General features: G+C 42.5%; 1 protein-coding gene across 1 annotated transcript in view; it reads left to right on the top strand.

The window, feature by feature from the left end:
- Positions 1-10,366: 10,366 nt before the first annotated feature.
- Positions 10,367-27,446, top strand: part of SGPL1 (sphingosine-1-phosphate lyase 1) — a 31,187-nt gene continuing 14,107 nt past the window's right edge. Inside the window, exons 1-6 of the mRNA XM_062001672.1 lie at positions 10,367-10,438; positions 18,899-19,064; positions 20,991-21,058; positions 22,978-23,125; positions 24,612-24,691; positions 26,167-26,295. Coding sequence (XP_061857656.1) covers positions 10,436-10,438; positions 18,899-19,064; positions 20,991-21,058; positions 22,978-23,125; positions 24,612-24,691; positions 26,167-26,295 — 594 coding nt within the window. The 5' untranslated portion in view covers positions 10,367-10,435. The remainder of the gene's footprint in view (positions 10,439-18,898; positions 19,065-20,990; positions 21,059-22,977; positions 23,126-24,611; positions 24,692-26,166; positions 26,296-27,446) is intronic.

The raw sequence follows: 27,446 nt of genomic DNA, 5'->3' as shown, positions 1-27,446 counted from the left end.
CTGTGTTGTTTTTTCTAAATATACATACAACATTAACTTTTTAACACAGTCTTTTGGTAGAAACATTGGGGGGAAAACCTGATAGTCTGTCTGCTGCTTCCTCTGATTTTAGTGGCTAGTCTTCTTCATTCATGTGCTTTATTCTTATTTGTTGTTAGATAGCTTCATTAACTTAGGTCCCTTGAAATGACTAAGTTTTCACAAAGTCAAGAGCCTTGTTCTGTTGAAGAGAAATAGATTTGGGTTTGGTTTTCTTTTTGATGACAGTGATATGCTTTAGAAAATCCTTAGAACATTGTGCACCTTTCCAGGTCTGGGACTGAATGGTCACTTCTTACTCTGGTGTCAGAGGAACAGATTGCTCTTGAGTGAGATCTGCTGGGACTTCCTCTGTTCTGTGGGTGCCTTTCTGCAAGTGCTGGGAGCCATTTCATAGCATCTAGTCCCTGAGACCTAATGAAGAGATACTGACACTGGGATTGTAGAAGCAAGAGTATCCGGAGGGCATGAAAATCTTCATGTCAGTACACATCCGAGTCCTACTTTACCATTAATTGTTCAACATACATGGTAACATCAGCAGTGTGTTTGTTTACATGCTGGGATGTAACCACCAGGTTCCCTTTTGTGCTGGATATTAGATGACTTTGCTGAGCATCCCAACGTAGAAAGCAAGATATTCTATAGTTGCTGGATATGAGAGCAGGCTCTATTAACAAACATGTGTGGCCAGAAAGGCTAATGCTAGGATCATTTTCCAGTTGCTCCTAACTTCTGCTGCCACCAAGAGCACCACTGTCCTGAACAAAGAGGGTAGTGAAGAGCCATGGGTGGTCCCAGGGAGTGTTGCTCTTTAGCTGATATCTAAACTGATATTCATCAGACAAAAGGAAATTATGGAGCCTTTCCTGACGTGTGTATCTTGTTACCCATTGAACCACTGCCACGCTGTGGTGTTGGATATGGCTCTGAGAGCACCACAACTTGCTTAGAATTAAAATTATGCTTGACAAGCCTCAAGTGCAGCTGGAGAATCTCTCCTTTCTCTCTTTGGAAGAGATAGGCAGGTAGTGAGGCATTAGGCCAATGCTTGCTGCATTTTATTTACATTTTTACAATTAAACAAGGGGTTGATAAGATTGACAAGGAAGATAGGACTTAAGAGCTTGTCAGGCAGCAACCTCTAAACTCTTTGGGTGATTTAAAGAGCAGTAGGCTATGAAGACTGTCTTTCAGTGCAAGATTAATCAATAACATGCTCACTGACATAAAAGTCACTTCTTAAAAGCAATTTATCATTCATTGAAATGCAGGAGCTACAGTGTTTGACAAAGCCCCGGTGGAACAATGGGGAATATTCCTGTCTGATTTCTTTCTCTTGCTGTGCCAGCAGGAGTAATCAATCTCATTTAGGGAAGTGTTTTTTCCTCTGTGATCCCCTGTAGTTTAGGGAGAAACAGTATCCAGGAGCATTAATTATTTAAACTGCATTGCCTTCTTCCTCTACGTGTGAGGTCTGGGTATTGTGCTGGGGAATGGGACCACTATGAATTCTGAGCTGTGTGTTGGGATTTGGAGCTTGAGTGGTTGCTCTTGTGTATCTTTTTTTTTTTTTAAAGATACTAACACTGGAGACTCAGCTCCCTCTATGGTCAAAAGAGGGAGAGACACCTTCCTTCAGGGGGTCTTTCCAGAGTACACTCCTCACAGTTAGTTATTCTCTGTTTAGTGGCTGAAGTCTTGCCTCTTCCTGAAACAGTGGAGTAAATACCACTCAAGGTGGTAAATCTCTCAAGTGTTATGAGCTGTGAATTGAATCATGCTCTTCAGACAATGTACCTACCATGATGTGATTAGAGGTGGAAAAGCATTTGTAAAGAATAATGAGGTACACTGTTTTGTATTAAAAGACAATAGACCTTGGAATGTTTTGATATTGCACTAAAGATCTGGCAAGAAATGGAGGTGTTAGACACTTATGCCTATAGTCTACTGGGGTGGGTGCAGAGGGACTTGGCTTTTGACCCATGAACTTGTATGGTTTTGCTGCAATTGTGAGGTTGTGGTTTATTGAACTAGAGGAATCCCTTAAAGGATTGCAGAGAGATGTAGAGATGGCATTTGGGGTTTTGTATCCACAGCTGCTGAGCACATGTGGGTTTGTATGCCTCCTAGGAGAGCTGAAAGGGCAGCAGTTTCTCCTCTTTTGCTTTAGAGGCTTAAATTAAAATCCTCAGAAGCTAATTGCCTCTGAGCTGCTCTGTTGTAAGCAGGAGAGGAAAGGACATCTCTGTAGGCAATACAGCCCATTCATGTTGGGGAAGATTCTGCTCCTGAATCTTCTCCATCAGCTGCAGATGGTACTGCTCCTGTCTCAGGCACCTCTGAAATGGAATAAATGCAAGCTATGATTTCTTTGCCACACAAAAAGAAGAATGGCTTTACAGTTTTCTCAAGCTAATTCCCATCATGGGGCTGTTGGGAGTTGTTTGCTATTATTAGACCCCAGAAGGGGACCCTAAATGCCGTTACATGTCTATGCACCAAATGTAGTGGTTGCAGCTGTAGCTGTTTTGTAGGAATAGGTCCCTCCTGAGGCTTGCAGATAATGAGCTGATATGCTTGAGCACAGATGACAGAATGCAGTTTCCTAAGATGAGGCTTCCTGTTATAACTATGGGGCTGTTGGCCCGATTTGCAGATACTCATCTTCCAGTCAGCTTTCTGAGAGGTTTCACCATGCTAAGACTCAATTTGCTACACCATGTAGGATGGCCAATATTTTCCTCTTGCCAAATATGCTTGATGTCAGCGTGTAAGAGCAAAGAAATATGGGAATTAATTGACATATACATGTTGGAGAGAATTTTGGTAGAATTTTGAGAGAAATTTGGTAAAAAGTATGGCTTTTAATTTCTGCTTGCTTGCCTTACAAAATTCTGGGGTTTCTGTGTTGCAGGCAGAGGTTATTGGGTCTTTCTTTGCTGCCTCCAGAGTGAAGATACAAAGATTTTTTACTAACAAGAAGCTCTGAAGAAATTGGTGGGAAACAAATTGCAACACTGAAAGAGCAAGCTGAAATTGAAAATATTACTACAGTCACTCTGAAGCCAGGACCACGAGCCACTTGTTGCAGTAATCCAAATCTGGCTTACAAAGGTGCCTCTGGCAGGAAGCAGTGCCTCTACCTAGTCCTTGGCAAGTAGGATTTTCTCTGAATTCAAGCAGCTGCTGCTGGGTTGTGACCCTCAAGAACATCACTTGATATAATATTGAAAAAACCAACAACCAAACCATAAAGTTTTCTGGAGGGATGCTAATGTGCTATTTGGATGGCCAGCATGCAGTAGGATGTGGTAGTTCATGGAATTGCTCCAGACTGGGCTGGATCCTGGTGTAGTGAAATGCTATCAAAGTGCTTGTGCAAACACTGTTAAAATCAGCTGAGAGTGTGAGAATCTCATCCAAACCTTGTCTGATGTGCCTCTGCTATGCAATTAAACTGGAATGTGCTACAGGGATGCCCTAAGCTGTTTATGCACCTCCTCTGTGGGGGCTAACTGGGATAGGAGGGGGCTTAGAGTCCTTCGAGCCGGATAGTCCCCTGGAAAAGAAGGCTTAAAGTGTCCTTGTCCACAAGAATGATCAGAAATGTATGATCTTAAAGTACTGGGGTCAGCACTTCAAAGAAATCCTCAGGCTAGCCAAAAAAAGTAGATGGTGCAATCTGCTGCTCAGCATCTTGGATTATTCAAGGAGCTGGGCGCTTCCTATTTTCAGCTTGTGGTAGATAGAGAGTCATTAACATTAGACACTGCTTGATAGGTGTTTTTTATGTAAGGGCAACAAAAATTTCTTTTGAGGAGCTACATGCAGGGCTGTAAAAAAATCTCCTGGATCTGTATTCCTTCTAGACAACTACTGCCCTTTGACTGATTTGCCATTTCCCAGTCTTGTTCTGCAGTCATTAAGCTAAGTAATTCCCTAAGTTTCTAGGGGGAAAATGCTGAAAATATATTACACTGTGTTCTTTAACTTCTGTAGAGTTTATATATCAAACCAGAGCTTTGTGTTCTTAAATATTTGTTATGTGTTTTGTGTATATATTATTACTAAGTGCTCATGTTTCAGCAGTTTGAGTAGTTTCTGTCCTGAACAACTTAGAAACAAGAAAAGAAATAGGATTGCTTTTAATTCCACCAATTCCAGTGCAATTTTTCTGTAAGATGAAAACCTATGCTGCCTGCCAAATAGGAGCACTGCACAGTTGTTTCAGGAACTGAGCCCATAAGTGCACAATATAAAGTTGCATCAATGAAGACTACAGGAAAGGACTTTGCCAGTGTAGAAAATAGCTTCTGTTCTTCATCTGTTTAGTTATACATCAACCAAATCAACTGGAAAATTCTAGTTAACCAGACATAATGGGATTTTTAATGTGAGCCCATGTTAGGCTTTTATTGTGAGGGCCCTTTGAGCTAATTTATTTTTATATTGCTTTTTAAAATTCTGTTCCTCTGATAGGTATGAGTTTTCTTCTAGTCCTCATCCCTCAAAGGTGTACTCGTGTGTTTAATTTTATGGGCTGTAAATTTTGATCTTGGGCTGTACTCTTGAGTTGAGGATTAGAGCATCTGCTCAAGATCAGACTTGCCTCTGTAGATCTTCTGGGTAAGCTGGGAGAAAACTCCTGTTAACAAAATTCTGAAGAATGCTATTTTTGGGGAGCAGTCAGGCTGTATGCAAGATCAGCCCCTGTAACACGTTGCACTTGTGTGTATCAACATCACATGCAACATGGCAAACAAACCTTACCAAGGCACTGATACAGTTTTCCCTGAGGCAATCTGGAGTGGTAAATCTGGACTGTCCTTACAACAGTATCTCACAGCTTTTACAAGTGTCTTGTGTAACAGGGACATGAGCAGTCAGACCAGAGCGTGCTGTGCTGAAATAAAGTGTACTTGCTCTTTGCAAAATCAGGATTATATTTAAGCTGATCAGTGAGTGCCTGAATTGGGATCTTAGGTGATGAGTTGTGCCTCAGCACTTGCTTGACTGATGTCTATGGGCTTGTACATGCTATGACCATGTGCCTGATGTGACCCATGGATCAGCACAACTGAAAGGGTTACTCTTTACCATCAAATCTCTCTTTCCCTCTGCTACCCCAAGACTTGCAGGAAACTAACAAAACAGACTAAACAAGGTGTAATTTGGGCTGTTAACATCGTGGATGTTTGGCTGGAAATAAGGATCTCGATCCTCACTTCCACATGAGTGGGTTTTTGAAATTACCTCTGTAGCTGGTGAAACAGATTGCATCTGCTCTGTACTAGTTATGAATGCTCTTGTGGTTGTCTGGTGTGATGTTGCCTCCATTCTTCGGCACTGGAAAGGACAGGGGGAGCCAATACAGACAGTGTCTCTGCCTTGGGACTTTCACATCCTCCAAACAAGTGAAACTAGTCAGTGGACTATTCCTATCCCAACTCAAGCCTCAGCTAAACCAACATTTCATGTGACTTTATTGACCCTGCTTTTATGCTTCTGAAGCATATCATTCTGAAAAAAACAAAACAGCGTCTCCCTACTCCTGCTGTGCAGCTGTGAACTTCAGATTCTCACATGAGCTTGTTTATAAACCTTTCTGTCAGGGTTGGGCCCCAGGGCTGTGTGGGCTCCTTGGTTGCGTGCTCTGGATCCCTGACTGCAGCACAGTTTAGCCAGTGCAGTGGCATGGAGGAACCCTTGGAGATCCATGTCTGCTGACTTGACAGCTACTTGATGCTCTCGATGTGGCTGGCAGCTGCTACCAGCTTCCCAGCACTGCATACTGTGGCCTTTAATCAATCAGCAGAGAATGCAGGGAAAGGAAAGGAGTCTGGGGAAAGACACAATGTGTATATTGTGATCTATTCTAGGAAGCCAACGTCTTTCTCATTTCTATCTCCTCCAAACCATGCCTGGGCAGAGATTGTAGTTCCTGTGTGTTGCTGAAGTGGGGAGCAATGTTTCTTGCAGGAGCACAGGCTTATTGCACCTTTCTTTATGTCCGAGAACTATGTCTGGAGGTTTGCTAATGGATTATCTATTGATTTGTTTCTTAAAGTGGTGTTGGTGATATGCTTAGGTAGGCAATATAAAACTGCTTGTAAATGACAATTATGAATGATCAAAGTCCTATGGAATTGGGGAAAGCAATTATATCTCTAAAAGAAGCCCTCTGATTGGATATAGATCAAGAACCTTAAATCCACATCAAATCCCATTACTTCTCCTTTTATTTTAAAGGTTAGTCCATACCTTCATTTCAGGAAAGTCAGTTCTAAGCAAAATGGAGTTGAACAGGTGGAGCTGTTACTACCTTAAACTACACCAAGAATGCAGTATCCCTTTAAAATCATTGCAAAGAGTAATTAAATCTAAGCTTTCCTGTCTGCCTTGTGTGAGTGTCTCACCAATGTATATTGAAGCCAGGGTGCTGATGACACCTGAACTAAGAGATGTCTGCTGGCACTACTCAACTGAAGCTTCTTTTGCTTCCCTCAACCAGCTGGGTGCTTGCAGGAGTGAGGATGCAGAGCTGGGGAAAAAGGAAGAAAGAGGAGTTTGTTGCACTCAGAAAGTTGTTATAATCGCCCCTTCTCATTATTTTCTGGAAGGGGGAAAAAGAACTCCTCCTTTTTTTTTTTTTTTTCCTCATACTCTGCTGCCTGTAGAAGTTTGCATCAGCTCTTCAAATGATTAGTCCTGCTGGATTGCTCTCAATAACGTTTTTCCCCCTCCCATATGTAACCTGCAATACTCACACATGGTGCTAACAGCCCTGCTGCCAGGGAGGGTCTCAGAGCATTGGAAAATCAGGACTGATTTGGGGTTTTTTTCCCTCTCTCCAGTCCCTTTTCCAAGACAGCCTTTAAAGGAGGATGTGACAGTTCTGTTTCAGCATGGGCTATGCTGGCAGGCATCTTGGTTGGCAGAGGAGAGGTGTCCAGACAGTAGCTCTGTGGGAGAGGTCCTTTTGGCATTGCTAGGAGCCTGCAAGTGCTAAGAGCAATTGTCTTTCAGCAAACCTACTCTCTTGGCCTTATTCTGCACCAAGCTGTAGCTTAGTTCAGCCCATGCAAGCAGCTTGACAGTCCTGCTCCTCAGCCCCAGGCTCCCCTTTGCAGCCCTTTTTGGGACCAGTAGCAGCAGAGATGGATGCCAGGAGCTCATCTGGTGGTCTGCTGTTCATGGGAATGGCAACTCTTCTCTGTGTGAAAGCAGCTGCTTTGGCATAGCCACAATGTGACTACCTGCAAGGAGAAGCCAAGGTACTTTAATCTTTTTATTTGAGTAGTGGCAAAGGTCACTTCTGCCAGGGCTATGGGTGTAACTGAGCTGTCTGATCGATCAGAGAAAAATGGAAACTCTGTTTTAAATGAACACAGAAAACCAGATCTCCATGGAGTAAGTCTCCCAATTCCAAGATAGTTTCATATCTGAGTTTAAGAACTTGCTGTGAAGAAGCCATTCTCCTTTGTTGCTTTGGAGAAGTGGCTCTGGCTTTTGAGTCTTGTAAGTTGTTATTACTCTAGTAGTAAGGCTGCAGCAGAACCTCAGCGCTCTTGTGGCTACAAACCGTCTCACAGTTCTCAGTCTAAATGGAGTCAGGGTCAACTTGCATCCATTTGTTCTTGTGCCACCATTGTCCTCTCAAATGGCTCCTCTCGCTCCCTGGTGTGTTTTTTCCTTCCCCATCCACATATTTATAGTGAGATATAGTATTCCTTTCTACCTGTGCTTTTAGCCATATTAAACAAAATAAGCTCCCAATTTCCTGGCATTATGTGAAGGTGTGTGTAAAGATCAGCAGGGCTTGCAATGATGTATCCTAGGGGCCCTTCAGGGTTGAAGGAACAAGTAAGATTTCCTCTCACCATCTTGAGAGCAAGATGTTGCTTAGACATAAATGTTTTCTTAAGGCTATTTTCCAAACAGCAACATATTTTTTTTTGGGAAGTCTGGGAGCCTTGGTGTTTGTTGGAGAGGCTATTCCAACCAGAAAACACAGCTCTTTTGGGGTTCTCAGATGCTTTCTTGCTTGGCAAGCATGTGGGAAGAAGACCTACTTTGAGACTGATAGTGGGTTAGTAGCAGATCTGCTTGTTCTCTTTTCTGCTAGAAAGAACATCTGATATCTAGGAATACTTCTAAAAACAATCCTACGAGGGCAGTTTTTTTGAGATAAAAGTACTGTCTGGTGTCTGATGCCACCTTCTGTGAGGAGACAGCTTGGATGGCATGATGACAGCTGATAACAGCTACCACTTGTAATGAACCACAGTTAAATATTTGTGCTGACTACAAATGCCAAGAGCTGATACTTGTATACTGATTTGAAAACGTAAACACAAAAGCATGGAAGGTGAACTGCAAACATCTAAAAATCCACACCTGAATCTGTCCAAGGGAATGTACAGATTTATACACTCTAAAAGATGTACTCTGGAGTGACTAACCAGAATTTTTCAGTTTTAGTTTTAATGAACCTAATGTCTTAACAGGTTTGGAAGCTTGCAACAAAAGATGCGTCTCAAACACCTTATTATAGATACAAGAGACATCAAATAACTGCTAGTTTCTATTCAACTCTTGCAAAAACAGCAGTGATTATTTAATAACTGGTTTGAGTGTGGGCTTCAGAGCTCATGTGTAGGCCTAAGTGAAGATGGTTGCTTGCTCCTGCTCCCTTCTCCAAGGAGAGGGACAATTGCTCATGGCAATGCACTAGGCTGGTGGCAGAGGAAATACCCTGTGACATGCTGAACTGCAGTTGCTGTGTACATTTTTGGGCTGGAAATGTGCTAAATACTACTGTGGTTTACACCACTTACTGTCAACTAGAGCGCCCACTTGTGTCTTTGCCCTCAAAACACAACCCTACCTGAAGCTAGGCTGCTCTGCTGGCACTGCACAAGGAACAAATTATTTGAAGTGTTTACCTTTTCTTTTTGCCGTTGCCCATGTCTCTCTCTTTCCAGGTTGCTCTTGGTTCCCCAGAGGCAGCCTCCCACCTCCATGCTGTGATCCCATCTTTGGGGCATGCTCCCCAGAGCTGTGGACCATTGCATAGCACCTCACTCTTTGCAAACTGTATGTTACATAACTGGAAACATCCTTTAAGGAGCAGCTAAAGACTCTGGGTTTGACTCATTTGGGATAAAGGAGGCTGAGGGTGACCTCAATTCTTTCTTACAGCTTCCTGAGGTAGGGAGGTGCTCTTCTCCCTGGGATCTAGTGATATATGAGTGAGAATGATTCACAGCTGCATCAGAGAAGGTTAAATCTTGACATCAGGCAATATCTCTTTGCCAAGAGGGTGGTCAAACACTGGAAGAGGCTTTCTACAGAGGTGGTTGATGTTCCAACCCAGCCTGTCAGTGTTCAAGAGGCATTTGGACACTGATCTTAAAATACTTTAACTTTTGGTTGAAGAGAGGGTTAGGCAGTAGGACCAGATAATTGCTTAGGTCCCCTTCTAGCTGGAGCTATTCAGTAACATGATTTCTTCTAAATACTACTTTTTACAACTGAAATACCTTTTGGATGGTTGGCAAGTAGATTTTCCCCTGGATTCCTAAAGATTGCTGTGCTTGTGTTCTGCTTGTGTTTTGAAATGTGGCACCTGGCCTTTGCCCACCCAAAAACATGATGGATTGAGACTTTCTTCTGGACAGTTTAGTGCTGTGTTGATTGGTAGCTCCCGCCTTACACTTTGCACAGAACAAAAACTTTGTCTTTAAAAAGAATGCTGGTGAGTCTAACAAATGTATTGTAAACCCAGTGATGTGGGTTTAAGAGTAACTGGGATGCTGTACTAACCTCTGAATAAAATGTCTCCTCAGTTGGTTTTGTGCTCTTTTTTTTCACACACAAAGATGATTTAATGCAGAGCTCTTGAAGCAAGAGGCCCTCCTCCTGTTTTGCAACAGCTAATTAGGACTTGAGGTCCCAGTCCTGCTTCCTCGTTAATATCCCAAATTGCCATTATTGAGGGCTACTCCCTCTGTGGCATCTTCCCTGGCCATTGTGGTGGTGAGGGAGCACTTCCTCAGGCCTGAGGCGGCAACACCGGCAGCGGGGGCGGGCTTGCAAACTGCTTTATACAAAATTTTTGCTTTTAACAGAAAGCCCGAGCTCTTCCCAGGCCGCGACCCGGCTTTCTGAGGCCAGACCTGGCCGTGCGCGGGCGGAGCGCGCTCGGTTCCTGCCCCCGCTGCCCCTCCTGGCGCAGGGCGCGGGAGCGGGCGGGCCCGGCAGGGGGCGCTGCGCTGAGCGAGCGGCGGGGAGGGGCCGCGTAATCTCGGTTACCGGGGCGGGGAAGAGCGGGGCAGCGCCGGCACCCTGCGAGGCCCGGGACGGTGAGGAACAGGCTGCAGGATCAGCGATGGTAAGCGGCAGTGTAGGGTGATGGGTCTCTGACTCGGTCGGTGGACAGAAGAGGGGGAGATAGGTGTTGTCTGCCGGCGCGGCCTGCACTGTCCCGGCTCTGAGGCGGCGAGGCCGGGGCCTTGTCCGGCGCGGGGGGAGCGCGTGTGGGCCGGGGGCTGTCAGTTGCTATTTGGGGGCCACCTGGCCGAGCTCGGCCGCCGGCGGGGGTGGGGGGTCGGGCGGGAGGGGACTATCGATCTCCTCCCACCGGACCCCTGCCGGCGGCCGGGCGAGGCCCATGCCATGCCCCATACCGGGATGTGAGTGTGTGTCTCTATGGGATAGCGATTGTGTACTCCACGTCCTCTGGATTTTTGTGAAGGTGCCTGAGCTCTGCTAAAAGTTCTGGCTAATAAAGACCCTGTCTACTTTGTTTTGGTTAGAAGTAGTTGAGAGGCAAACTCTTCAGTCACAGGTGGGAGTGATTGAGTATAGCTGGCTCTGGCATGCAGTGGCATGGCATGTGTTTTCTGAGTTCTCAAACCTGGAAGGAGTGCTAGCTTCCTCCCACAGAAGGTACCTTGAAATTGTGGCAGCTTCTGAGTAGTAGATGAAATAGCATCATTTCATCTCTGGTCATCTGCATTTTGCCACTCAGTTTTGGGAAGCGACTGTCTCTACCCAAACACTCAACTGCCATTTCCTCTTTCCACTCTGACATGGAGCTATGCCCAGCCAGTGTGTCACCACCTCAATGTGGGGAACAAAGGCAGGACCCATGGCATGCCTTGTGTCTGTCAGCATGTGTAGCATGGGACAGCATCAAGAGCTTGTTTGGTTTATATTTCGATTACTTCAAGCTGCCAAAAGTTAGCTCTTTTGGAACTGAGTAAATACTGCGCACCTTGTGCTCAGTGTGGTCTAGACTGGCCTGGGGTTGCTGGAAACATGTTGTGTGGTCAGGCTGTTCTCACCTTAGTCTCTCTGTGCCAAGAGTTCGCGGAGAAAATGACTGTTAAGTGCGTCTGGAAGACCTGTTCAGGTCTGCTATTTTTTGTTAGACTAGAGAATAGCTAGTGCGCAGGGTTCCTGGCTTCTGGAAAGCTAATGAAGTTGTCTGTATACTCAGGGGTTGAAACTTTTCCTGGGGAAATGCTGATACACAGTGTTTTTTCCTAAATTGTGGTTTTGTTTTGTGATCCTTCTCATGAACTTAGCAAAAGGAATTCTGAGGGATTGGAAATTTTCTTACCTAGATGAAGAAAAATTGTGCTTCTCCCATGTACCCCGTGTGCTTCTAGCCTACTAAGGGTTTGCTACCCTTTCAAGTCATAGATGAACTGCTAACCTGAGCAGGGGGAGGGTCTGCTGAGACGATGCCTTGCTCCTTGCCTTTGATTTCCAGTGTTTGGTGGTGCTAAGATAAATCTAATCACAGCATTTATTGTGTGCGTGTGGTTTGACTGATGTGGCAGATCAAAACCTTGCTGTTGACACTCTAGCCAAAGGAGATTTGGGAGAGCCCACTTCCCCAAGTAGGGATTCTGAGGTGCTACTTGTCTCTTCTGCGAAAGACATGGTTCTGGCAACAAAGAGGCTTAGTTTCAGTCTGATCTTCTCTTGCACCAGCTGTCTCACACCACAGACCCCAGTGTTCTTGAAGGTTGTTTCAGAAGTCCCGATCTGTTCATATTCTTTAGAAATGAGGTGATACATTTTTGACCTAGAATTATTGGTCTCATTCCCTACATCCCAGGCAGTCAAAACTATTTGTTTTCAAGTGTTAGCAGCCCTTCCTTCTGAAGTGTTTTTCATACTGAAGTCTCTGTGTGCTAGCTGAATGGCTGTGTCTTTCTATTGGTTAGTGTAGCGATAGGGGCGTTGAAGTACATTTTAGTGTGTCGTTAGAGTGTGACATGTAACTCACATTTGCTTTCTGTTGATTGATGTTGTAGTTGCAGGCGCACTGGTCTCACTGTAGTGGGGTGTGGTGATTGTGATATGATTTTCTTTATTCTTTTTCAGGCAAGATGTGTGTTTCCTGGAAACTGACAGGTAAATGTCACTTGGAAGCCCTCATATTCTGAGTGTTACTGTTTCCTTTGCCCCTCTGAGCTCACTGGAATCCACCCATGCCACATCTCTTGAAGGGTATGTGGCTGGGTATCACAGGGGCCAAAGGGTTTTTTGTGTTGGTGTTGAGAAGTCAGTCTTTGAGGATCCTGCACTGTGGTCAAAGTTGCCCAAGAACAGGGCCCTTAATGTATAATTGCAGCATTCAGTTTGTGCTGATACTAGGGGCTTTGTTGGAGGCTTGCATAACTCTGCTAGGAAGCTGTGCCAGGTCTTGGTGCTGTCTGTATTCATGGATGCCTGTTCCCAGAACAATTGTCATGCTGTCGTTTCCTTTTAGACAGTGCCCACCAAGACTTTATCTGTACCTCTGCACGGCACTAAGCTACTCACAAAATGCTTCAAACAAATACCCATTTTATTCTCCAGAAGGCATGCAGAAAGGAGTGCATGATCCACATCTAAGAGAATGCCAAGTGTAGGCATGAACAAATGTGTCCAGATGAGTCCCAGCACCCAGGGAACTGAACACTTCTTTTATCCTAGTTACGTCACATGCTGGGAGAGGACGTTTCCTTGGAGAAACTGCTGCTTCTCAGAGCCAGTGACCCACAAGTTGATCTGTAATGGGTTCATGCAGGGAATCTATTGAGCGAATGCTGTCTCTTATGAGATTTGAGATCTGTGCTACCTGGACCATGCATAGATGTTTGCAGAAACATTGCTTTTATAAATGGGATTGTTGTAGTGAGTGAAGCAAACAATAGGTAACAACATCTTGTATGTATTTTGGGTTAAATGAAATTTGCAATCATACCTAATTTTAGAGTTCTTTGGACTGTTGTAAAACTGCATGTTTTTTGAGCCTTGAATCTGCTGTTTTCCAGCTTGTTTTGATAGCTTTATATTCCTCTCTGAAGTGGTAGCCAGGATGCTGCTGGTCTTACGCCAAGTTGCTGCCTTGTTTTCATGCTGAAGCTATAATTAGCCATTGTCTAGCTGTTCCCCATGAACTCTGAGGGTTAATGGGATAGTGTGCATACATTCATCTTGCAGTCACTGTGTATGGCAAAAAAAAAAAATCCCATCACTTTGGAAAAAGAGGGGGAAAAAAAAGATTTCCAGTCTGGCAGTGGTAGAAATAAATGCAATGTGAATGAAACTGATGGTACCAGGAAGCTGTGGTAAGACAAGCATGACCTGAATGTGTTTTTTCTTTCAGGTAGCTCAGCCCGTACATGTAAAGGTTCATGAGTCTTGATTTCTGAGAGATCTTGTGTCTGGTATTGCTCTGTGTGCCTACATCTTTTGGTGAAGGGGACACCACATGGTCCAAACCTCAAGCTATGTTTAGGAGCTGACTAACAAATATTCTTTGCCTGGTGCTTATGTAAAAGATATTTGTCATGCTGGGGATGGCAGGGAGGGACAGAGGAGCAGATTGAAAACACAAGGTGCGAATCAAAACACACCAAGGCACGTGCAGCAACTGGCACCTTCTGAGGATCGGGTGGTATTGCTCAATCTCATTCCTGGCTCCCTGGTAGGAAGCTGACTGGCTGAAGGCTGCAAGTCCAGTACTTGCCTGCGGCTAGGCCAGTTAAGCTGCATAGTCACACTGGTCTTACGTGCCTTTTTTGGCTTGCCCTGGCAACAAGGTGTTAGCTTAGGCACAGCTAATTAAAATCTTCCTCTCTCTTAGAAGCAGAATAAATAAAGTGCTGTGTCCTTACTGTTTTTTGTGCAGCTTATTTTCAGTTAGGGAGACTTCCCCTGGGAAAAACTTGTTGCATAGGAGCCCAGGCCTTAATTACAGTGGCAATACCAGTATTCCATGCTTTACTGTAACCAGAGCTGACCCAGCTCGTGCAGTCAGTATGAGCAATCTCCCTGCTTTGTGTGGTGTGCTGCTTTGCTCATTGGCTCTGTTGAAGACGGAGAAATGTTGAAAGACAAATAAATGGCAAAGGCATATGTTAAGGTTCTGGCACAGGGAGGTTGGCAGAGGGTCCCTGGTTTGGGAAAAATGTGTGGCCTCAGGTGAAAGCTAAGGATGTGGTTTGATCTAAGCAATTCCTACTCTGAGTGGGCCTAAGACTCATGCTATTGCTTAAAATAAACTTGCCTTTAAAAGCTACTTTTATTCTGTGTCTCACTTTAAATTCTCTCCTGGGAGGAGGAAGATGCTGCTGATAAAACTTTTATTTTTTCTACTCTCCCCACAGGTAAACTTTAACAGTGTTTCCACTTTACAGTGTCAGACACAGGAAAACAGGAGGCACTTGTAACAAAAGCTGAGGTCCTCCAGTTTATTGCCTTTCTGTTTCACAGTCTCTCCCTCTTTTTAAAGGCTTATTTCAGTTGTAAAACTCGCAGAGGAGGAAATGCTGTTCTGGCAAAACTGCAAATGTGCTCTCGTTAGCTTTGGCATTTTTTCTCTCCTCTTTTCTATCATTTGGGACAGACGGGCATTACTGCAGTTAATTTGTCCTCTTTTGTAGTGGCATAAGTGCTATCCCTGGAACCAGCTCAGCTAGCTAATGGATTTTAGAAATAAAGTACTAAGGATGTATTCCTAATCTGCAGAGCTAAAAATTCAATATGTAAACTGCTTGAGTTGCTGAGTGCATTAATATCAGCACAAATGAAGACTGCAAGTCCTAATGATAGCAATTAGTATTTTATCTGATACCTGGGTCTATCTTAATGCTCTGAGAATTAAAAACAAATCCTCCAGTGGAGATTTTTCTTCCATGCTTTTTAGTGTGCTTCTAAGTTGGGCTTTTAAACTGCTTCTAAAATAATCCTGTGTCTTGTGAAGCTTTTGTGGGGGAAAGGTTCTCCTAAGAAAATAAAACCAGCTATCTATTCTCCCATAATGGGAAGGAAAGCTTTTATTTATTTGATGTCTTCACAAATAAGCAGGTTATTGTCTTAGATGAAATTCTGTCCTGTAGATAAGCTTAAAATCAGGCCAGCTTGTTGTCTTCAGCCCAGCTGGGGATGCGATAATAGCAGGGGGAAAGGAATGTTATAGTCCTGCAAAAATGGTACTACATCTCTTCTGTTACATGTGATGAACGTTTCTTTTGGCTGAGGTTGATTTGGAAAAAAAAATCCCCCTGGTTTTTACTTGGTTGTAAGCAGCTCCTCCAGGGCTCCAGGGAGGGGTTTCAAATGCCTCAGCTGAACAGGGGATATATATTACTTCTGCCTCCTGCTTGGAAAATAAGGAAACAGTGCAGGGTTGCAGCTGTAATCCCATGTTTTTGGGTGTAATAAAAACAGAATACATTTGAATGCAACTTTCTAGATGCCCTATAGTTTCTCTAGGATTAAATTAGTTATGCAGAAAGTAGAGTTCTCAAATATCTTGCCAGACACTTTGGGGTAAAGAGGCACTTTAAAAATGCTGAGTGCATAGTTAGCCAGAGAGCTGAGAAATTGCATTTCATGGCTAACTTGTCTTCCTTGCCAATTTTCATGTATTTTTAATCCCTCTGTTTAGTATCCTCCTAAATTGATCAATCTCTTCCTTCAAACTCTTGTAACTAGGATGAAATGACCGAAGAAGGAGGATGTGAGAAATACAGAGGAAACTTTACCTTGTCAAATTATATTCTTTGTGGATTGATATCAGATTCTTCAATGGCTTAGAATTATCATCATGAAAGTCTTTTTTTTCTTGTAGATGTGCTATTGAGTTGCCATATTTTAGTGCTGGTGTGCATGCTTCTAGCTTGAGGTAAACTTAAGGTAAAATATTTTGTCTTGCATGTCAGTAATAGAAAAGTGAGTGCATGCAGAGGCACAGACCCTTGTGTAGGCTAAGAGCAACAAGGTGGATGTTGCTCATTCATCCATGATGTCTTGGTTATGCACCTGATCCTTTTTTGCTGGTATTCTGTCTGAGAATGTACGCTGGGGTTACTGTGGTGTCGTACGTTGCAGACATTTTATCTGCTCTTCGCTTGGGATCACCTGAAGTCCAGGGTAGAGCAGCCTGAATTTGTGGACCAGAGCACTGGTTTAACCGGCTCTTGGAAAAGAGAGGATGGGAGGGCCTTTCTGATGGGTTTGCTTATTGCTGTGATAGGGTGCAAGATTGGCCACTGTTATTGATTTAGTTTAGAAAAACTGACTAATTTTTCTTCTTGTCCTAGTGGAGAGCTGATGTGCTGCAGGGTGCAGTGGTTTCAGTGGGGAGTGTGTGACTAGATGACAAAATGTGCAGTCAGCAAGTCAGCTTCTGGTCTCACTCTTGGATAAATCTCTGGACAATCTCTTGCCAGATTTTTTTTTTTTTTTTAACTTGGCTATTGACTTAAGTGAATTCTGTGTAGAAGGTCAGGTTCTGTTTTGATTTTGGGCTAATTGCTTACAGCATCTTCTGTTTTCCAGGAAAAAAAAAATCACAGTCCATTTTATATTTGTTGCTGCATCATTTCCTTGCCATCAGCTGAGAGCAGCTTTTGAGACACCAGCATGTTAATGGCTCTGTTTCCAGCCTTTAAGTGAAGCTCCCAAATGGAATCATATCCTGACTTTAGTTCCCAGGCAATAAACCAAAGTCTTCATTGGTTAAACACTCCTTTCCAGGTATTTTTGAGGGAAGATTGTGCAGAGTCAATGAAACTTAAGTACTGCCTCTGGTAGCTCTCTCCTTAAATTCTAGGCATAAATCAGCTTTGTGGTGACTGGGCTGAAGATCTGAGCATTAGCTAGCACACTGCCTAATTGCAGTGGTTTATGCAACTGCCTTGTTTTCAAGGCTGAAATCTCTGGTGAATTTTTAAATTGCCTTTTGCCAAGCGATTGAGTGCTAATTTGACTTGTCATAGCTGAGTGCTTCTCCTTATGAGGAGACCTGGTTTTGCCCATTCAGTCTGTGTCTCTTCAGCCTGTGCCAGGACGTGGCTGATATTAGTCCTCTGTGATGGGTTGACACTGTTGTTTTTCTGGATTTTTTTAAACTTTGAGTTGCATAAATATTTCTAATCTCTCTCATGTTATATGTGTTTTACTGCTTTGCCAAATATTCATTAGTGTTGTCTGGTTTTTTTGGTAAGGAATCCTGGCTTTCTTCATTGATTATTTGGAAGAGCTTTGTTGCTTTTTTGGACTGCTTGTAGCCTCTCCAGTTGTATTGGAATGACATGTTACCCTAAAGGTGACCTAAAAAATGAATGAAATGCTGTTTCTGTTGTTGGTCTGGCCCAAAAGTGAGATCTGAGAAGAAAAGTTTTAGCATCTTTAAATTTTATTTATATCTGCCCTTGCAAGTCTCTCTAACTCCACCAAGAGTACAACAGCATAGGTATCAAGGAAATATTACTTCCACGATTTATTAACAAATCTTTCTAAAAGCCCCATGTACTTTCTCTGTCATTTGGAGGATGAAGCTTTCTAGCAATGGAAATCCTCCAGGAAAGCTGCTCAGCAAAACTTGTCAAAACTAGGCTTGACGGTAGGTTAAATGGGAAGAAGGGTTTGAATCAGTGCTCTGGGGTCTGTTGAAGAAGCTTTAAAAAAAGTCAAGTAGAATGAACAAGGTTTTGCCTGTAACATTAGACCACCCTAAATACTCAATTTTGGTCATAGTTCCAAGCAAGGTATGGTTACCTGGATTATTATTATCTCCAGCAACCTTTTTTTCTGGAGAACTGTACTGAAGACCTCTATTTTGGGGGAGGCAGCCTTTTTCCCATGTGCACATCCAATTTTTCCTACCTTGTTCTTAATAGACTGTTAGAGAGAGTATGCTTTGAAGCTGTTGATTGTGTACTTGGAATCTATCTCCACAATAATTGCTAGTTTTTGATGACAATGTACATTGTAATTTTTGTTGCATCACAGTTTTTGCATTTTTATTTTGGCAGCAGTGGTGTTTGTCTCTTCTGTCCTCCCTTTGTATGGGATGTACTAATTAGGTCTTAAAACTTAAGGAGCTGCTGAGTACTTGCATGTCCTTTAAAAATCTAGCCCTAGGTACTTAATAGACCTCCTTTTGTGGTACCTGGTGAATGGTGGCTCATTTTTGATGAATGTATCTTAATAATTCAGTCTTCACTCACCATCTGATAATTCCCTGCAAAAAATATGCTAAGACTGTTGCAGTTGCTTCTCTTGGGCTGTGGTAAGATCTGATAGTGAGTCATGGGCCTGTGAAACCCTTGACACTTCTCTGTGTATTTGAAGTCTCTCAAAATGGCTATATTTATCAGTGGCTTTTGACTGTAAGTGCATGACAACTTTCCTACCTGGTCCATTTACAGGAATTAAGAAAAGCATAAGGGCTGCATACTGAAAAGCACCTTTAGTAGACAACAAACTCAGAGATTTTTTGATACCCTATTTGTGTGCATTTCAACTTTTCTCAATATCATTCTCATTTCCCTCTGTGCAGGATGCCATTCTTCCCTACAAAGAAGTCTTCCAGATGTATTGGGAGAAAACAACGAGCTTTGTGAATGCCTGCTGTGATGGGCTGGAACCCTGGCAGCTTGTTGGCTTGACGTTTTCTTCAACACTTCTAAGTGTGTGGCTGCATGGCTTCCTCTTCCAGTCTGAGAGTAAGTATTTGAAATGGGAGGTTTTCTTATTTTCGAGGGAGAGGGGGATGGAGTTGTTCCTAGGTAGTAGAAGGAAAGAGGATGAAACAAGGCCAAACACTTGCTAAAACAGAATTTCTGCTGCAGTATTAACTAGTATTAACAAGACCCTTTACCAAAGTAAGGTCAAGACTCATCTGACCCATTCTTTCAGAGAGTGTGGTAGGCCAGCCTGGAATATGGCTGCATCTCCTTCTTTTCCTCTTGTCTCCCTTTTGCTTTTAGTTAAAGTATTTACTTGAGGCAATACTCTTCTTGCTGAAAACCTGGGGAAATTTATCAGAGAGATGGGTTCTTGTGAACTTAGTCACTGGTGCAAAGTATCTGGATAACCCGTGGTCTTGATTGTTTCCATTCCTGCTGGGGGAGGAGACATAGTTTTGCTTCAGTGTCTGAGGTATATTTCACCCTTGGGATGTTAAAGATAATTGCATGTGGTGGTGTTCCATGGATTTTCCCACTGTCTCGGAGCATCTTCCTGTTTTGAGTGGTTTCTGGTACTGACAGCTCTTCAGTTGGATCTCTTTTGATGAACCTGCAGTTTTCTCTGGATGTGATGGTCAGAGATAACTGCTTTGCCCTCAGAGGAGGTGCTTTTCAGTTCCCACAGGCCTTAGGGTTATGCTTCAGTGGCAGTTTGTTAAAAACAGACAAGTTTTTGACTTCATATTTGCTTCTGTGCCTCTTTGTTCCTCAATGGCCTTCTTTCTTTTTAAAGTTGGGAGTAGCTGAATAGTGGGGGAATGTCTATGGAAGGAGCAAAATGGTGTGAAGCTTTTACTCGGTACAGAGTTATCTTAGTTTCTCATCTGGTGTTTGTACTCTTGCATGGTATTTTTCTTCTAAGTATTACAAGATCTGATTAGATTGTCTGAATTTTTCAGGAGCTTATAGTCTTCTCTCACTGTGGAAGTTAATAATGAGACAGTGTGCATACTGATATGTGCAACAGGAATGTTACTGTCAGAGTGTTAATGAGTATTTGCTGCAGAATGCGCCAAACTGCAATGACTGCCCTTATGGAGCTTTTCAAAATAGAAATAGGGTGAAATATAGATATGAGGTAGGAGGAGAAATGTAGGTGAAATTACAGTGTCCTAAAGTGCCAGATTTTTAAAGTCTATTTAGTTGTTGATGTGAGTGTCCTGTAACTACTAGTGCTCAGTTGAAATGCCTGTAGGACTCCAAAGGCATTTTTGATGGCTATAAAGCATCTGTGTCATCCTGCTTTCATTCCTACCTTTAGAGTAATGCCAGGAGTTTTCCAGTGTTTATCATTAGTGGTTTCTCTCATTTCAGTATTTGGGCTGTGGTGGAATTTCCACTCTTCCCACTGTCCATCCCCTTCCCCCGAGTTGCCTCGTGTTGCATCACGCGTTTCCTGTGTGCCAGACACTGGGTGAATCCTTGTCACGTTTAGCTAAACTACTATTTCCTCTTTTGTTCTGGGAGCCTGTTTCAGGTTGCTGGCTGTTCCTCTGTTACAGTACCATTTTGGTTTGAAGAGGTAGAAAATAATTTCAAAAAGTATTTTCCTTTTTTAGCTGGAGAGCTTACCTTTAGCAAATCCCCAAATCTCTTTCTTGTAAAATTCCACACGTGGGTGCAAATTCCCTTGTAAGTAAGAAAACAAGACAACTTATTGATTCTCATAGGTGACTACTGTTCTGCAAGCCAGATGTTTCTGTAGTAGGCTCCACTTCTGAACCTTACTCTTTGTTATGCTCCTCTATCTCACCTTGCCCCCTTGATCACTGTATTGTTTTAGCTTGGTTCAGAAGTACTCAGCCTGTATCATGGGGCTGGGTCAGAAGTGTTGTGTCTGAGTCCATTTTTTTGTTTGTTTCTTGAGTCACCTTAGGTTAATTTCTGACTTTTGTCTTTCAGGTTTAACATCTCGCATTAAAAAACAGTTCTTTAAACTACTGAGAAAGATGCCATTTGTTGGGGCTATAGTAAGTATTCCAGCAACTTCTCTTTATGTTCTCCCAGATGCTTGTTTCAGCTGACATCGTGTTCTCAGAGAACTTATGGTTTTGTGGATCTTTGCCATGTTACTGTGGTCACAATGATCCAAGGATATAGATCTGGAAGGTGTTCTGGTACCATTTGGCTTAATGAAAGATATAATTTCTACCTACTATTTTTGTCACAGTATCGCTCTTATAGAATGGAGGTGCCACCTTTTTTTTCAGTGTGGTTATAGAACTTTTCAGTAACATTTCCTTGCTATTAGATCTTAAGAAAATAATTTTTATTATGAAAGAAAGGGACAGGATTGAACTTCAGTTGTTTTTCTGAAACATTGTCTTATTCTTGAGCATGTGTGAGAGAACCAAATGTTTGTAGTGCAATGTGGAAGGATTTATGTTTTTTAATTAGTTAATCAGATGTCTGGCTATGATTAGTTCAGAGCTCAGATGCCTATTAAAAATAGTTAACATTATAACACAAAGATACTGGAAGTGTGTATAATCATTAAAATGAGACAAGTGTTTGGAAGATAGGGTGGGTTTTTTGGCATAAAACTACAAATGTTAGTGTCTTAACATTTTAATGACTCAGTGATCGAGAAATGCACAGCTTGTTTTATTTTACTGGGTAAATGATGGTATCACACTTGATTGTGCTTCTTTCTGCTTAATATGTTGACATATTTACACATTGATTTGAGGAGTTAGCTGTCATATAGGCAGTTTTATGAAATGAAAGTAACAAAGAGGAAATTTTTTCTTTTTCTGTGGACATGGAAACAGTTCTCAAGTGTCTCCCCCAGCCCTCTAGAAGGGGCTAGCATCTCCCCTTTATGTCATATTAAGTGCCCAGACTTTTACCTTCTGACTAGTAGCCCTTGATCCAGATGGCTTAATGACTTGTTCTCTTCTGCTTATATTTTTTTGTCTGCCTGTTAGAAAAGGACATCTTCAGGACCTCTTGTGTACAATTCCTGTTTTGTCTGAAATTATCTTCCCAAGGCTAGTGCTGTTCAGGAGTCCTCTGGCACAGGAGAGCTTGTGTGTCCTGTCTACTCTTTCTACTCTTTGATAGGCTGATACCTGATAACCTGTCAGTTGCTTATGGGAGGCTTTGACTTTGAGGCAGTCCAATGTCCAAAAGTCTTTTAAAGCTGATGATATCCCAACACCTATATTACCTAGAAGAAGAGTCTCTGCTTTGGAATGGACCCCTCCTGAACATAAGGTGTGGGTGCAAAGAAAGAAATCTCCTAACTGTGTCTGTAGTGGAGATTTCTTTATTATTTCTCTTTTCATCATTTTCTAAACTGTGTATTGTGTCAGAGGAGACAAGTACAAAACAGAACACATTTGAAAACTATAACAGATTGAAACCTATGACTACAGAGGTTCTGTGGACAAAAATGCAGTACTTTTGCCTTGAGGGTTTTTTTTTTTCCAGCATTAGGGAAGGGGCTGAAAGCTCTCACTGCTCATGGATACCCAGTAAAGAACTTTCTTTGTCTGAATGTTGTGGGGGTGATGTCTGTGCTGTTAAATGAAGTAAGGCTGAGTAGCAGCCCAAATAGCACTCAGCAACCTGTGGTGCTTACTTGGCATGATTCTGGGATGTGCTAGCTCCCATTCCCACAGGCAATTTCCAGTGTGGTTTAGAGACTATTGTATACCAGTTCACTATTCCAGGCAGCTTGTTTTTGGAGGGAGGTGCTGATAGGAAGGAGCTGTTGAATTGTATGGCTGTGAAATCCTCTGTACTTTTTGGTCATGGAGCTGGAACAGTTCTTATCTGTTCTGCTCAATAGTATGGATCTAGCTGGGGAGTTCAATCTTGCATGCACTCAACAATTATTTATAACGTGGCTGACACTATTGTTGATAGGATTTTCCTTTCTTTTTAGATTCAAAAGAAGATTGATGAAGCCTTGAATGATGTCACTTCCAGTTTATCCTTCCTGAAAGATGAGAAGGATTATATCAAAGCACTCCCAGAACAAGGCATGAGCCAGCCTGAAGTCCTAGAGAAGATGAAAGAGTACAGCTCAAAAGGTATGAATAGGATTCTGTACTGCAGCAGAGGTGGGTCTATTTCATAGCTCTAACATTAGACATACTCTCTTAAATGAGTTCTGATGACTCCTGCTTATGGTTTTATCTTAAATATCTCTTCCTTGTTGTTCTTTGCTTGCAAATTTTTGCCCGTGTTTCTTCTGGAAGCAACTAAGATCAGTATTCATGACTTCTAATACTGTGTTTGGGTATTTACATGGAAATTCCATTCCTTTGCCAAGATTTCTAGACTAATGATGGGAGAGCTGAGGAGAGAGATATGGAGGAAGTGGTTTGAATGCATTTTTTATTAAATCTCTGAACAGTTGCCTTGTTGTTCGACTTTTATCAGAAATGTGTTTTTTGTGAAGCCCCAGAGAATACTGATAGTAAAAAACCCAGTGGCTTCAGGATTTTAGGGAATTTCCAAGACTATCTCTCTTAATTGAAGTTATAGGGGTTTGAACCTTGAAAATGCCATTTAAGGAAGGCAAAGTCATGAGGTTCTCCTGGCTGGAGTCCACTTAAGCAGCATCTGAAAATTAATTTGAGTGGCCTTCCTGATGTCAATATCTCTATCCTGATTCACGTACCTCATTACTCCTAATGAGCAAATCTGTGATTTACTGTCGAGAGGAGAAAATGTGACTGCCCTGCTCCTATCCCAAGTTTGAGAAATACCTTGAATTTTTTGCTAGAATAGTGCATCTACCTCAAATTCAGAAACAAAGTTTTGCAGTTGTGGATCCTGTAACAACTTCCCTTTTTTGAGCTTTATATATTGCTTATACATTTTGCTCTGTGTTTTCCCTCAAATGATTATTTCCTTCCTTCACCAGCCAGCTGTTAGGAGAGGGAGCAAATAACCAAACAAGTGGAAATACACTGCTGGAGTGTTTGGAGGCAGAAAGTTACTCCATTACGTACCATCATACATGGCAGTGGGTTGAAATTCTTTTCTACAGTGTACTGCTGAGGCAGTTCCACCTACCTGCTCCTGTTAAAACTTCAGTGGGATATAATTTTTTGTGAAATTTAATTGAGGCACCCAGCACTGTAGGTTTTAGCAACACAAACTTGGCCTTTCCATCTTTTCTCAGCTTACAGTGGTGATGAGTGCTCTTCAAAAGCAGCTTTGACTTTAGCCATTTTGAAATTCAGTTGGTTGGACAGCAGTTAGGGAAGACTGAGTGGGGGTTAAATGTATTACATATTTATGTAACTGCTTGCTGCAGCTAGATGTTGTTTATGTGCAGGCTCTTTAGTCATCATTTACTTGTATTTTGCTAAGTGGGATAGATGATGCCAGAGGCTTATCATCACACACAGCTATCTCTGTGGCACAAAAATCATTTGTTCCTCATCAGTGAAATCTCAAAAGCTGAACTCTCGTCTGCAGAACTGGTGAGGGAACTTCTCTGTGCTCTTCTACATGCTGCCTGGTAATAGTTGTCATTGCAAGAGGTGGGTCTTCCTTCTCTTTCAGGAGATGTACGTTGGCAGGATGGGAAAGTCTCTGGGACTGTGTACAGTGGAGAAGAGAACCTCACCCGTCTGCTAGTGAAGGTAAAGTGCAAGCAGTCTAACTTTGCATCTTTGCAGATATCCTTAGCATCTCCAGGGTAATCAGAAACCCCTCAACACTGTTCCAGTATATTTCAAAATAAATAAGGAATATCTGAAACAAAGACTGCTCAACTATGAAGATGGAGCCTAGGGTAACTATAAGTGGAAGAGGAATTATTAGCAAAGCATCTGGCCAAGTGACTATCCTTGTGAAAACAATGTAGAAATAACTAAGATTCAGTCACATGAGATCTTGTTTTTAGTAACAAAGAAGCTGATTACAAGTAAACTGGAAACTGGTACTGACTTTCTAATGCAGGGAATGGTAGGAAACATAAAATTGCCATAGATCAGCTGTAGCAAGACACCTTAACAGGTGTGCCTTTGCAGGCTGGAATAAAAGCATCCTTGGCCATCCTCTTCCTGGGAGCCTATGGGACCTGTGGACTGCAACAGCTTCACTGAGCAAAACTGAATTCCTCTTGGTTTAAGCAAAAAAAAGAAATTTGTAAAATGGTTTTCTGGTGTTACTGTGCAGTCCAAATCTTACAACAATGGAGCACTGGCACGCTTCAGTCATGTCTTTGTTAGATCTGTTTACCTACTCAGGAACTTTTCCTTTTGAAAAGGCTGGAAAATAACCTAAGCAGCCCAAAGGTCTGTTTTGAAAGATATTTGCTTTAAGAAATTTTTTGCTAGAACATGAAGTCTAGCCTTCTTGCTCTTGGGAACAGCTTTTATAACAACTGTAATGAGCACCTTTTGGTGGTTGCTGTTGCTGTTTTCTTCTGCGTGTTGACATTCTCTTTCCCACTTCCGGGGAAACATAAAGCTCAGAGCAACCCTTCTAGAGAGAAGCCAGCTTTGGATTGTTGTGGAAACATTCCCTGTGTTTGTGCTGGTTAATTCTTCTATATTTCTTTTAACATCCTTTCTGTTGCTTTTTTGATCTTGACTGCAGGAAGTTGGAACTGGACTGTTCCACTTGTCCCATGAGTCTATGGTTGCAGAATGAGCATGAAATACTGGCTTCCACAGCCACTTTTGTTGCAATGTGGGTGGGCATTTGTGCTTTTCTAGCTGCCTCAGAGTTCCCTTTTATTAAACTTGAAAATTACTTCTGCAAAGTAAGTTTTTTGGCCTGCTTTGTGTATAGCAATCATAGGGAGCCTATTGTGTTCTTTATAAAAAATAGTGAAAAGATTAAACTTGTCTTTACAACAAGAAATATTGCTGTGTTGTAGAATCCCTCCAGAGGCCAGAATGCCCTAGAAAAACAAATCTCTTTTTTTACTTCTCAGCTGTAGGTTCCCAGCTTGTGGTATTTACTTGCAGGAGGGGATAGGTCCAAGGAGATCTGTAGTATTGTTACAAAGGCAGCTAATTTGCTTATACAGAGCATACAGGGAATTCTCAAATCTGCACTGGTAATCCAGTGCTTCATCTGCAAGGCTAACTTCCTCTGTCTTCTGAAGGTGTATGAAGAGTTTGCCTGGAGTAATCCTCTCCATCCGGATATATTCCCTGGTTTGAGGAAAATGGAAGCAGAAGTAGTGAGGATTGCCTGTACACTTTTCAACGGGGGCCCCAACTCTTGTGGTGCTGTAAGTAGCCCTTCTTCAAGTGTTGCTGGAACATTTTGGGTACTTCTGACTTTGATTTGAGTGGAAACACACCTTCTGCTATCCAACTGAGGCTGAGGTCAAGCTCATTTTATCACGTGGCATGCCAGCATAGCTATATGGAAGACAGTTGCTAATTGCTCTTCTCTGTGAAGCTTTACAAGACATAATTTAACTCGGGGAAGTAGCTCTCTAGACAAGACCTTTTACCTCAGCTTTTTTCCCCCCTCTCTTAAATAGTACAGGCTCGACAGCAGCTGGAGAACAGAATCGGTATAATGCAGCCTGACTGGTGTCACTGAGGGATGGTGAAAAGAGCAGTATAACTTTCAGTAGCTCCCCTCTGAACTGGAAATCTGTGAGCCTGCCAGAGTGCTGAGATTGAAGATGAGGCCAGCTGGCTGGCTGGCTAGTCACCAGCAAGCAGCTACAAGTGTTGGTGACCAAGCAGGCATGGTACTTACTGTCATCTGTCCAGCTGGAAAACTGCCTTTCCAGGATTGTGTGGCCTTCCGGTGTACTAGGCTGGAAACCAGTTTTAAAGCCTCGATAGAGTTCCTGGTGAGAGTCTGGATGTGTGTTCTTAAACTGATGCTTTCAGAGTTAGTCAAAGAATAAAAGATGTGAGGTTGTGTGGTGAGTTGTTGATACAAAAATAAGCCATGGCTTCTTATGCTCTTCTCTCTTGCTTTACTTTTTTCATAAGGATCCTGAATTCCTTAGACCAAATTCTCTCCCTGTTCACATGGTGCATGAGACAGTGAGGTCTTCTCTCCTACCATGGTGGTCAGGTGCAGCTGGGATACAAATAGGCTTCTTAATAACTTGTGAAGAAGTAGTTCCATTTGTGAGAAGAGTCTAGATGAGCTTTTTCAGAGACTGGATGTGAAGTGATTGTTTTCTGTAAATATGCTAGGGAGAGAGAAGGTCAGCAATGGCTGAAGATCAATATGAGAAAACAGTGTTGACACAAGAGCTTACGAGGAGAACTGGCTTTGAATGGGCTTAATCTGACAGTTGGTTGTGTTAAGGAGTTAAATACCTGAGTAACCATATAGTAGGTGTACTTGGGACCAAACTCCAACTGGATTGAAGATGAAACTTGATGGTGCGGTGTCTGAGAGTGTAAGATG

Source organism: Colius striatus, chromosome 8 (genome assembly GCF_028858725.1).
Source record: "Colius striatus isolate bColStr4 chromosome 8, bColStr4.1.hap1, whole genome shotgun sequence".
In the NCBI taxonomy this organism is placed as follows: Eukaryota; Metazoa; Chordata; class Aves; order Coliiformes; family Coliidae; genus Colius; species Colius striatus.
Note: the sequence above shows the minus strand (reverse complement) of the source record. Positions and strands in the feature narration are given on the sequence as shown.